Source organism: Hypanus sabinus, chromosome 1 (genome assembly GCF_030144855.1).
Source record: "Hypanus sabinus isolate sHypSab1 chromosome 1, sHypSab1.hap1, whole genome shotgun sequence".
Classification (NCBI taxonomy): Eukaryota; Metazoa; Chordata; class Chondrichthyes; order Myliobatiformes; family Dasyatidae; genus Hypanus; species Hypanus sabinus.
This window is the reverse complement of record NC_082706.1, coordinates 213,865,036-213,878,283: the sequence shown is the minus strand read 5'-3', so window position 1 is coordinate 213,878,283 and position 13,248 is coordinate 213,865,036. Positions and strand designations below refer to the sequence as shown.

At 44.3% G+C, this 13,248-nt stretch overlaps 1 protein-coding gene across 4 annotated transcripts in view; it reads left to right on the top strand.

The window, feature by feature from the left end:
* smarcc1a (SWI/SNF related, matrix associated, actin dependent regulator of chromatin, subfamily c, member 1a) overlaps positions 1-13,248 on the top strand; it is a 282,864-nt gene that overhangs the window by 151,478 nt on the left and 118,138 nt on the right. For all 4 annotated transcript variants that reach the window (XM_059985324.1, XM_059985310.1, XM_059985330.1 and 1 more), the window contains exons 16-18: positions 7,775-7,888; positions 8,236-8,389; positions 12,513-12,629. In XM_059985324.1, the coding sequence (XP_059841307.1) occupies positions 7,775-7,888; positions 8,236-8,389; positions 12,513-12,629 (385 nt within the window). The remainder of the gene's footprint in view (positions 1-7,774; positions 7,889-8,235; positions 8,390-12,512; positions 12,630-13,248) is intronic.

Here is a 13,248-nt window from a genome sequence, read left to right as displayed (position 1 = left end):
AGGCACACCACTAGTCACTGGCCTCCAACCTGACAAACAGTTATCCACCACTACTCTCTGGCATCTCCCATCCAGCCACTGTTGAATCCATTTTACTACTTCAATATTAATACCTAACGATTGAACCTTCCTAACTAACCTTCCGTGCGGAACCTTGTCAAAGGCCTTACTGAAGTCCATATAGACAACATCCACTGCTTTACCTTCATCAACTTTCCTCGTAACCTCTTCAAAAAATTCAATAACATTTGTCAAACATGATCTTCCACGTCTATCCAGATAATTATATATACCGTCTCTAAGAATACCTTCCATTAATTTATCCACCACTGACGTCAAACTGACAGGCCTATATTGCTAGGTTTACTCTTAAAACCCTTTTTAAACAATGGAACCGCATGAGCAATACGCCAATCCTCCAGCACCATCCCCGTTTCTAATGATGTTTGAAACATTTCTGTCAGAGCCCCTGCTATTTTTACACTAACCTCTCAAGGTCCTAGAGAATATCCTGTCAGGATCCAGAGATTTACCCACCTTTATATTCCTTAAAAGCGTCAGTATTTCCTCCTCTTTAATCGTCATAGTTTCCATAACTTCCCTACTTGTTTCCCTTACCTTACACAATAGCGAAGAAAAGAAATGGATCAAAATCTCCCCCATCTCTTTCGCCTCCACACATAGTTGTCCACTCTGATTCTCTAAGGGACCAATTTTATCCCTCACTATCCTTTTGTTATTAATATAACTGTAAAAACCCTTCAGATTTATTTTCACCTTACTTGCCAAAGCAACCTCGTATCTTTAACTTTTCTAATTTCTTTCTTATGATTCTTCTTACATTCTTTAGATCCCTCGAGCACCTCATTTACTCCATGCTGCCTATATTTATTGTAGATATATCTCTTTTTCCTAACCAAGTTTCCAGTATCCCTTGAAAACCATGGCTCTCTCAAACTTTTAACCTTTCCTTTCAACCTAACAGGAACATAAAGATTCTGTACCCTCAAAATTTCACCTTTAAATGATCTCCATTTCTCTATTACATTCTTCCCATAAAGCAAATTGTCCCAATCCGCTCCTTCGAAATCCTTTCACATCTCCTTAAAGTTAGCCTTTCTCCAATCAAAAATCTCAACCCGGGGTCCAGTCTTGTCCTTCTCCATAATTATATTGAAACTTATGGCATTGTGATCACTGGACCCGAAGTGCTCTCCAACACATACCTCTGTCTCCTGACCTATTTCATTCCCTAACAGAAGATCCAACACTGCCCCTTCTCTAGTTGGTACCTCTGTGCTTTGCAAAAAACTATCCTGCACACATTTTACAAACTCCAAACCATCCATCTCTTTTACAGTGTGGGCTTCCCTGTCTATGTGTGGAAAATTAAAATCTCCCACAATCACAACCCTGTGCTTACTACAAATATCTGCTATCTCCTTACAAATTTGCTCCTCTAATTCTCGCTCCCCATTAGGTGGTGTATAATACATTCCTGTAAGTGTAACTACACCTTTCCCATTCCTCAGTTCCACCCAAATAGTCTCCCTAGACGAGCCATCTAATCTATCCTGCCAGAGCACTGCTGTAATATTTTCTCTGACAAGCAATGCATCACCTCCCCCTCTTGTCCCTCCGACTCTAGCACACATGAAGCAACGAAATCCAGGAATATTTAGTAGCCAATCACACCCTTCCTGCAACCATGTTTCACTAATAGCTACAACATCACATTTCGAGGTATCAAACCATGCTCTTAAGCTCATCCACCTTTCTTACAATGCTCCTAGCATTAAAATACATGCATTTAAGAAATTCTCCACCTCTTTGTCTCTGTTTATCTCCAACGGTACAAATAACTTTACTGTCTTCTTTTTCTTCCTTCTCCCATGCATCTGTTCCTACACTCTGGTTCCCGTTCCCCCCTCATATCTAGTTTAAATCCACTGGAGCCTCTCTAGCAAACCTACCTGCAAAAATATTTGCCCCCCTCCTGTTCAGATATAAACCGTCCCGCCTGAACAGGTCCCACCTTCCCATGTAACTATATAACAATTACAGCACGGAAACAGGCCATCTCGGCCCTTCTAGTCTGTGCTGAACGCTTACTCTCACCTTGTCCCACCGACCTGCACTCAGCCCATAACCCTCCATTCCTTTCCTGTCCATGTACCTATCCAATTTTACTTTAAATGACAATATCGAACCTGCCTCTACCACTTCTACTGGAAGCTCATTACACATAGCTACCACTCTCTGAGTAAAGAAATTCCCCCTTGTGTTACTCCTAAACTTTTGCCCCCCAACTCTCAACTCGTGTCTCTTGTTTGAATCTCCCCTACTCTCAATGGAAAAAGCCTATCCACGTAAACTCTATCTATCCCCCCTCATAATTTTAAATACCTCTATCAATTCCCCCCTCAACCTTCTATGCTCCAGAGAATAAAGACCTAACTTGTATAAGTATACCGTTTTGGATACTGTTGGTGGGGATGACCTACCAGGAACAAGTTGCAGTGGTCCTGTCTCTGGCACTGAGGTTGGACCCTTGACTAGGAAGGGGAGGAGGGAGAAGAAGAGAGCGGTAGTGATAGGGGATTCTATAGTCAGGGGGGCAGATAGGAGATTTTGTGGGGAAGATCAGGTGTCTCGGATGGTATGTTGCCTCCCTGGTGCCAGGGTCTGGGACATCTCAGATCGGGTGCAGGTTATCCTCGAGAGGGAGGGCAAGAACCCAGATGTTGTGGTCCATGTAGGGACCAACGACGTGGTAGAATGAGTGAGGGGGTCCTGCGTAGTGAGTTCAGGGAGTTAGGTGCGAAGCTGAAGGGCAGGACCTCCAGGGTAACAATCTCAGGATAGCTACCTGTGCCACGTGCGAGTGAGGCAAGGAACAGAAGGATTATACAGATTAATATGTGGCAGAGAGGATGGTGCAGGAGGGAGGGCTTCAGGTTTTTAGATAATTGGGCTTTGTTCCAGGGAAGGTGGGATCTGTTCCAATGGGACAGTTTACACCTGATTTGGAGCGGTACTAACATTCTTGCATGAAAGTTTGCTAGTGCTGCTCGGTGGGGTTTAAACTGAATTTGCATGGGGCAGGGATCCAGAATGTGAGAGAGGATAGCGAGATGAAGAATAAAGGACAGGTGGGGACTACACGGTTCTGGAATATTAAGTGTGTAGTAGAGAAAGGTGAGGTGGAACAAGTGATAAGGAGAACACATGTACAGAGGGATGGTCTGAGGGAACATGGAGTTAAATGTGCAGAAAAAATAAGTAAATTTAGAAAGGACAACAAAATTCAAGGGGCTTATAGCCCGATGGGAGTTCGGGGTTCTGGGTTAAGCACAATAGGTAGCAATTTAAACAGAGAGAGGAGAAATGGGCTAAAAATTCTGTATCTGAATGCACGAAGTGTCAGAAGTAAGGCGGATGAGCTTGAAGCTCAGGTGCGAATGGGTAACTATGATGTTGTTGGGATAACGGAGACATGGCTGCAGGGAGATCAGACCTGGGAAAAGAATGTACAAGGGTATACGTGCTATCGTAGGGACAGAAATGTGGGCAGAGGGGGTGGGGTGGCCCTGTTGGTGAGGAATGAGATACAGTCCTTTGCAAGGCGGGACACAGGATCAGGAGAAGTAGAGTCTGTGTGGATAGAACTGAGGAACAGTAAGGGCAAATAGACCCTAATGGGCCCCCAAACCGCAGCATGGATATTGGGTGCAAGTTGAATAGGGAGTTAAAATTGGCATGTGGCAAAGGTAATGTTGCGGTTGTTATGGGGGATTTCAACATGCAGGTGAACTGGGAAAATCAGGTTGGTGCTGGACCCCAGGATAGGGAGTTGGTAGATTACCTACGGGATGCATTCTTGGAACAGCTTGTACGAGAGCCGACCAAGGACAAGGCTATTCTGGATTTAGTGTTGTGTAATGAACAGGATTTGATAAGTGATCTTGAAGTAAAGGAGCCATTAGGAGGTAGTGACCATAATATAAGTTTTTATCTGCAATTTGAGAAGGATAAGGGCAGATGGGAGGTGTCAGTGTTGCAGTTGAACAAAGGAGACTATGGAGCCATGAGGGAGGAGCTGACCAAAGTTAAATGAACGGATATCCTAGCAGAAAAGACAGTGGAACAGCAATGGCAGGTATTCTTGGGAATAGTGCACAAGGTGCAAAATCAGTTCATCCCCTGGAGAAGGAAGGATTCAAAGGGGGGAAAAGGGCCACAGTGCTTGACAAAGGAAGTCAGAGATTGCATAGCATTAAAAAAAAGAAGTGTGACAGAGCTCAGGTGAGTGGGAAGACAGATGATCTGGAAATTTTTAAGGAACAGCAGAACTTAACTAAAAAGGCAATACGAGGAGAAAAAATGAGGTACGAACGCAAGCTAGCCAGGAATATAAAGGAGGATAGCAAAAGCTTTTTTAGGTATGTGAAGAGAAAGAAGATAGTTAAGAACAATGTTGGACCCTTGAAGAATGAATTGGATGAAATTGTTATGGGAAACCGAGAAATGGCAGAAGAATTTAACAAGTACTTTAGACCTGTCTTCACTAGGAAAGACACAAGCAATCTCCCAGATGTATGGATGGGCCAAGGACATAGGGTAACAGAGGAAATGAAACAGATTGACATTAGGAAGGAAACGGTGATGAGTAGACTGATGGGACTGAAGGCTGACAAATCCCCAGGTCCAGATGGTCTGCATCCTAGGGTACTAAAGGAGGTGGCTCTGGAAATTGCGGATGCATTGGTAATCATTTTCCAATGTTCCTTAGATTCAGGATCAGTTCCTGAGGATTGGAGAATGGCTAATGTTATCCCACTTTTTAAGAAAAGAGGGAGGGAGAAAACAGAGATCTATCGTCCTGTCAGCCTAACATCAGTAGTGGGGAAGATGCTGGAGTCCATTATTAAAGATGAAATAGTGGCATATCTAGATAGCAGTGATAGGATTGGGCCGAGCCAACATGGATTTACCAAGTGCAATTCATTCTTGACAAATGTATTGGAGTTTTTCGAGGATGTAACCAGGAAGTTAGACAAGGGAGATCCAGTGGATGTAGTGTACCTCGATTTTCAGAAGGCATTTGCAATCAAATGCAAATAGGAGATTTGTAATAGGAGAAATGCAAATAGGAGATTTGTGGGACCTATTTGCAATCAAATGCAAATAGGTCCCACATATGAGATTGATGGGTAAAATCAGAGCTCATGGCATTGGGGGGAAGATATTGACATGGATAGAAAACTGGTTGGCAGATAGAAAGCAAAGGGTAGCAGCTGTTTACGATTTACATCAACGATTTAGATGAAGGCATTGAGAATAACATCAGCAAGTTTGCTGATGATACTAAGCTGGGTGGCAGTGTGACATGTGATGAGGATGTTAGGAGAATTCAGGGTGACTTGGATAGGCTGGGTGAGTGGGCAGATACTTGGCAGATGACGTTTAATGTGAATAAGTGTGAGGTTATCCACTTTGGGAGTAAGAACAGGAAGGCAGATTATTATCTGAACTGTAGAGTTAGATAAGGGAGTAATACAAAGGGCGATAGTTCTCCGTTTTCTCCTTCTCTCCTTTCTTGAAAAGTGGGATAACATTAGCCACTCTCCAATCTTCAGGAACTGATCCTGAATCTAAGGAACATTGGAAAATGATTACCAATGTAATCAATGTATTTACTTGCTCTACTGGTGAACTAACCTCCTCTCCCATAGTTTCCTCAAAATGATTCCCGCCCCCCCCATCTCACTAGTTTAAAGTCTGCCCTGTAGTCCTAGCAAACCTCCCCGCTAGGATATTGGTCCCCTCAGGATTCAAGTGTAACCCGTCCTTCTTGAACAGGTCACGCCTGCCCCAGAAGAGGTCCCAATGATCCAGAAACTTGAATCCCTGCCCCCTGCTCCAATCCCACAGCCACGCATTCATCCTCCACCTAATTCCATTTCTACTCTCACTGTCGCGTGGCACAGGCAGTAATCCCGAGATTACTACCTTTGTGGTCCTTCTTCTTAACTGCCTTCCTAAGTCCCTTTACTCTCGTTTCAGGACCTCTTCCCCTTTCCTACCTATGTCATTGGTACCTACATGTACCACGACCTCTGGCTCCTCACCCTCCCACTTCAGGATATCTTGGACGCGATCAGAAACGTCCCGAACCCTGGCACCAGAGAGGCAAATTACCATCCAGGCCTCCCGATCACCTCCACAGAACCGCCTGTCTGAACCCCCGACTATCGAGCCCCCTATTACTATGGTCCTCTTTCTTCTTTCCCTACCCTTCTGAGCTACAGGGCCGTCTTCTGTGCCGGAGGCCCGGCCACTGTCACTTCCACCAGGTAGGCTGTTCTCCCCCCCCCCCCCCCCCCCCAACAGTACTCAAACATGAGTACTTATTGTCAAGGGGTACCGGCACTGGAGTACTCTCTGGTACCTGCTTCTTCCCCTTCCTGACCGTGACCCACCTATCTGCCTCTCGTGGCCCCGGAGTGACCACCTGCCTGTAACTCCTCTCAATCACCTCCTCACTCTCCCTCACCAGACGAAGGTCATCGAGCTGCAGCTCCAGTTCCCTAACTCGGTCCTTCAGGAGCTGCAGTTCGGTGCACCTGGCGCAGATGTGGACGTCCGGGAGGCTCGGAGACTCCAGGACCTCCCACATCCGACACCGAGAACAACAAGCTTCCTTCACACTCATACTTCCCAAATAACTGAAAATAACAAGAACTAAAAGATAAGCCGACTGTGCCCTCTTCCGCCTAAGCCCCCTGAGCCCAGGCCCTACACTCTGGTCCCGGCGCTGCCCGCAAACGAAGCTGCCCGCTTCTTAAGGCTGCGTTCTTTTTATATCTTCCCTCCTTCCCAGGCCTCCTTCACGCGCCTGCGCAGTCCCGCCTCTCAGAACTCCGATCTGAGATTCAATTGGACAATTTGAAAATGGCCGCCGCCGCACTTCCTCTCAAAGCCTCGCTGTCCTCTTCCAAAAGAGAGTATATATACAAGTAGTATATATAAAACAAACAATAAATTGAATAAGTAGTGAAAAAATGGTGAGGTAGTGTTCAGGGGTTCATTATCCATTTAGAAATATGATGGTGGAGAGGAAAAAGCTGTTCTTGCAACATTGAGTGTGTCCTCAGGCTCCCCTACCCTCCTCCCTGATAGCAATGAGAAGGTGGCATGATCTGGGTGAGGGGAGTTCCTTAATGATGGATGTTGCTCAGTTATTTACTGTTAATGACCTGCAGATGAAAATAAGTTTGCAAATTTGCCAATGAGACTGGAGCAGCATGTGATAAATTGTATGATTCTTCAATTGATGCAGATTAGTGGATGTTTACTGTGTATGTCTGCGTACTTCTGTAAGTGATGAGCAGCAAGTAACATTTAATTTCAAGGTTTTTAGTGTATTCTGATTAGTTCTGGTGCCTCCAGATGGAAAGTTACATTGAAGGGCACAGATTCTCTTTCCTCAGTGTTATGGTAATAAATGAAGTTGTGCAATAGCTCAGGTCAGTTGTGTTTTGGCAGAATTTGAGATAGAATGGAGGGAGGGAGGGAGGGAGGGAGGGCTGGAATCATTCAGTGTTATGGTAATAAATGAAGTTGTGCAATAGCTATGGCCAGTTGATGGATGCTATTACTTGCGGGATGCGATGATTTGGCTGGTAACCCATTACAATATTTTACTTTATAACATTGTGTGGCTCTTTTGTGTTACTTCATAGAACTATTTTTTTCTTCCCAATTGCCACAGATATTTGGCATATCGGAACTTCATGATAGACACTTACCGGCTAAACCCTCAAGAATACCTGACCAGTACATCGTGCCGGAGAAATTTGACAGGGGATGTGTGTGCTGTAATGAGGTAAGGTGAAGGCAATAGAAAATGGAAAAGTCCCAGCAAAGGGAAGAGGGGCAGAGAGAAGGAGTGGAGAGCAGTTTTGACTTTATCTTCTATTTTTCCTTTGTCATTTAAAGTATGGTTAATTTACTTTTCCTTCATTTAGCATCTGTAATAGTTCTTCTCGCCAAATGCTGCTGTCATGCGTATTTGTAGTATTTGTGTTTATTTCTAATTCCAAGCATATACATATTTTTTTTACTACAGAGTACCTGAGTGTTTTGGGTTAACACCAAGACAGCAGGTTACAGGGAATTCTGATGTTTTTGACTCTTTACTGCATGCATTCATGTGCATCTTGCTTTCTCTAGAGTTCATGCCTTCTTGGAGCAGTGGGGCCTTGTGAATTACCAAGTGGATGCTGACAGTCGCCCTCTGCCAATGGGTCCTCCGCCGACTCCTCACTTCAATGTTCTTGCAGATACACCTTCTGGTTTGGTACCCGTTCATCTGAGAACCCCGCAAGTAAGCTCCTCATTTCATGCAACTACCTTTCCCTTCACATTCCAGTTCAAATGAAAAGACATCAAGTAAGCATCAGCTCATCCTAATATCCTTTCCCTTTACATTCTAGAGTTGTGGATTAATGTGACTTTTGTTGTTGGGAATTGGTGAAAATCTAATTTTTCCGTAAATCTTTTTCTGATGAAAGTCTCATGCAGTAATCTTGTGCATTTATTTAAATTAATTCCAATTAAATGTGTAAAGTTTTGCATCAAATTTTAATGTGCTGAACAGAGTCTACTCCCATTTGAATAAGTAGGGCAGCACTGAGGGATCATATTGTTTGATTTCTCAAGTGCCTTCAATATCATACTGCCTTCATTGAAAGAAGCTTTTCTTCCAACAATGCCGGTGGCACTTCCATTGTATTCTGGTTAATGGCTTCCCAGGTTGTGTGGCGGCTCTAAGCAGCGCTGGTGCCCCTCGGGATTGTTTTGGCTCCCTTCCTGTTTTTCCTGTATACCTTGGACTTTATATACAACACTGAATCATGTCATCTGCAGGAATTGTCTGGGTGTGTAAAGGGAGGATGGGAAGATGAATACAGAGCCCTGGTAGAGGACTTTGTCAAATGATGCAAGCTGAATCATCTACAGCTCACCATCAGTAAGACAAATGAGATGGTGATGGGCTTCAGGAAGACCAAGCCTGCACTGCTCCCTGTTACTTTTGATGCGGTGAGGACCTGCAAGTACTTTGTGGTGCACCCAGATAACAGGCTTCTGTGGAGCACCATCATGAGCCAAAAGAACACAGTATGAGAGGAGTCAAAGTCATCTGTACTTCCTAAGGTCCTTTGGAGTATGCAGCTCTCTCCTTCAGATGTTCTACCTGTCTGTTGTCAACGGTGCTTTCTTCTAGGTGGTGGTGTGCTGGGGCAATGGCTTCAACACACTCAATAAACTGATTAAAGGCTGGCTGTGTTACAGGAATCAAACTGGACATACTGGAGGCCGTGGTAAAACAAAGAACCCTCTGTAAAATCCTTGCAATTCTGGACAATGTTTCTCATCTTCTGCATGCCACTTTGGCTGATCAGAGGAGCACTTTCAGTGATAGATTAAGACAACTGTGCTGCTCCAAAGAGCGCTATGAGGTCATTCCTGCCCTTCGCTGAGTCAACCTATAGCTGGGGAAGTGATGACTCCTTCCTGTTAAGACTGTTTTTAACCTCTGTTTACCACACCCTGCTCTTGCAAACACACCTGTGCAATACTACAATCATTTATCTGAACAGTATGAATGTGCATCCATTAATATATATTACGGTAATTCTTTCACTACCATCTTTGACTTGCAAATCTAATACATCTTATTTTTAAGATAACTTATTTTCATTCTTTCTTCCCTTCTAATATTTTTATATTTGTGCACTTGTAATACCACTGTGATAGTGTAATTTCCTTTGGGATAAATGAAGTATCTTTCTACCTTGTGAACCTCCTTTACCATCTCAAATGCCGGTACATCTGCCCTTGGAGAAGGGGACAAAAAACTGCTCTCAATACTCCAAGTCCGGTCTGATCAATCCTGTATAAAACCCCAGCATTTACATTTTGGCCTGTTTCCTGTGTGCAATTGAAAATATTAGTTTAGTTTAGTTCCAAGGGTTTAGATGGGGCAGAGTTTGTTAAGTGTGTCCAGGATGGATTCCTGTCACAGTATGTTGACAGGCCAACTAGGGGGAATGCCTTACTAGATCTAGTATTAGGTAATGAACCAGGTCAGGTCACAGATCTGTCAGTGGGTGAGCATCTGGGGGACAGTGATCACCGCTTCCTGGCCTATAGCATTATCATGGAAAAGGATAGAATCAGAGAGGACAGGAAAATTTTTAATTGGGGAAGGGCAAATTATGAGGCTAGAAGGCTGGAACTTGCGGGTGTGAATTGAGATGTTTTCGCAGGGAAATATACTATGGCCATGTGGTCGATGTTTAAGGATCCTTTGCAGGATGTTAGGGATAAATTTTTCCCAGTGAAGAAGATAAAGAATGGTAGGATGAAGGAACCATGGGTGACAAGTGAAGTGGAAAATCTAGTCAGCTGGAAGAAGGCAGCATACATGAGGTTTAGGAAGCAGGGATCAGATGGGTCATTGAGGAATACAGGGTAGCAAGAAAGGAGCTTAAGAAGGGGCTGAGAAGAGCAAGAAGGGGCATGAGAAGGCCTTGGCGAGTAGGGTAAAGGAAAACCCCAAGGCATTCTTCAATTATGTGAAGAACAAAAGGATGACAGGAGTGAAGGTAGGACCGATTAGAGATAAAAGTGGGAAAATGTCCCTGGAGGCTGTGGAAGTGAGCGAGGTCCTCAATGAATACTTCTCTTCAGAATTCACCAATGAGAGGGAACTTGATGACAGTGAGGACAATATGAGTGAGGTTGATGTTCTGGAGCATGTTGATATTAAGAGAGAGGAGGTGTTGGAATTGTTAAAATACATTAGGACAGATAAGTCCCCATGGCCTGACGGAATATTCCCCAGGCTGCTCCATGAGGCGAGGGAAGAGATTGCTGAGCCTCTGGCTAGGATCTTTATGTCCTCATTGTCCACAGGAATGGTACTGGAGGGTTGGAGGGAGGCGAATCTTGACCCCTTGTTCAAAAAAGGTAGTAGAGATAGTCCAGGTAATTACAGACCAGTGAGCCTTACATCTGTGGTGGGAAAGCTTTTGGAAAAGATTCTTAGAGATAGGACCTATAGGCATTTAGAGAATCATGGTCTGATCAGGGACAGTCAGCATGGCTTTGTGAAGGGCAGATCGTGCCTAACAAGCCTGATAGAGTTCTTTGAGGAAGTGACCAGGCATATAGATGAGGGTAGTGCAGTGGATGTGATCTACATGGATTTTAGTAAGGCATTTGACAAGGATCAACACGGTAGGCTTATTCAGAAAGTCAGAAGGCATGGGATCCAGGGAAGTTTGGCCGGGTGGATTCAGAATTGGCTTGCTTGCAGGAGGCAGAGGGTTGTGGTAGAGGGAGTACATTCATATTGGAGGGTTGTGACTAGTGGTGTCCCACAAGGATCTTCTGGGACCTCTACTTTTCATGATTTTTATTAACGACCTGGATTTCAGGGTAGAAGGGTGTGTTGACAAGTTTGCAGACGACACAAAGGTTGGTGGTGTTGTAGATAGTGTAGAGGATTGTCGAAGATTGCAGACAGATATTGATAGAATGCAGAAGTGGGCTGAGCAGTGGCTGATGGAGTTCAACCCGGAGAAGTGTGAGGTGGTACACTTTGGAGGACAAACTCCAAGTCATAGTACAAAGTAAATGGCAGGATACTTGGTAGTGTGGAGGAGCAGAGGGATCTGGTGTTACATGTCCACAGATCCCTGAAATTTGCCTCACAGGTAGATAGGGTAGTTAAGAAAGATTATGGGGTGTTAGCTTTCCTAAATCGAGGGATAGAGTTTAAGAGTCGCGATGTAATGATGTAGCTGTATAAAACTCTAGTTAGGCCACACTTGGAGTACTGTGTCCAGTTCTGGTCGCCTCACTATAGGAAGGATGTGGATGCATTGAAAAGGGTACAGAGGAGATTTAGCAGGATGCTGCCTGGTTTAGAGAGTATGGATTATGATCAGAGATTAAGGGAGCTAGGGCTTTACTCTTTGGAGAAGAGGAGGATAAGAGGAGACTTGATAGAGGTGTACAAGGTATTAAGAGGAATAGACAAAGTGGACAGCCAGTGCCTCTTCCCCAGGGCACCACTGCTCAGTACAAGAGGACATAGCTTTAAGGTAAGGGGAGGGAAGTTCAAGGGGGATATTAGAGGAAGGTTTTTCACTCAGAGAGCGGTTGGTGCGTGGAATGCACTGCCTGAGTCAGTGGTGAAGGCAGACACACTAATGAAGTTAAAGAGACTACTAGACAGGTATATGGAGGAATTTAAGGTGGGGGGTTATATGTGAGGCAGGGTTTGAGGGTCAGCAGAACATTGTGGGCCGAAGGGCCTGTAATGTGCTGTACTATTCTTTGTTCTATGTTCTATATTCTGTTAACTGAACTTTTAAAACTAACTTGGTTTAGTAAATAATGTTGTTTCGTGTCCACCTAATCCTGAAACTCCTTTGCAGATTCCTGCCTCACAGCAGATGTTGAACTTCCCAGAAAAGGCAAAGGACAAACCAGCTGACCTACAGAACTTTGGGTTGCGGACAGATATGTACGCCAAAAAGGGCACCTTAGCGAAAGTAAGTATTTAATCATTTAAAAGAACTTGTATAAGTCATGTGATTCGGGGATGGCCAATTTCTAACTGGAAGCAAAATGCTAGCTTTTTAGAAGGAAATGGATACAAGTGTAAGGAAAATAGAGCATTAGAACATAAAACAGTACAGCACAGGAACAGACCTTTCGGTCCGCAATGTTGTGCCAAACCAATTCAATTTGTAAACTAGTAGCCACTAAACTAGTTCCTTCTGCCTATACAATGACCACATCCTTCCATTTCCCTTATATTCATGTCCATATCTAAACATGTCCGCTGTATCTATGTCTGCCACTGCCCCAGGCAGTGTATTCTAGGCACCACTGCTCTCTGTGCGGGGTGGGGGAGGAAGCAAATTGCCCCTAACATCTCCTTTGAAACTACCCCCTCATCTTAAATGCATACCCTGTGGTATCAGATATTTCAACCCTGGGAAGAATATACTGTCACATCGATGCCTCTCGTAATCTTATAAACTTCTATCAGATGACCCCTCAGCCTCCACCGCTCCAGGGAAGACAACCCAAGTTTGTCAAACCTCTTGTTATAGCACATGCCCTATAATCCAAGCAGCATCCTGGTAAACCTCTTCTGCACCCTCT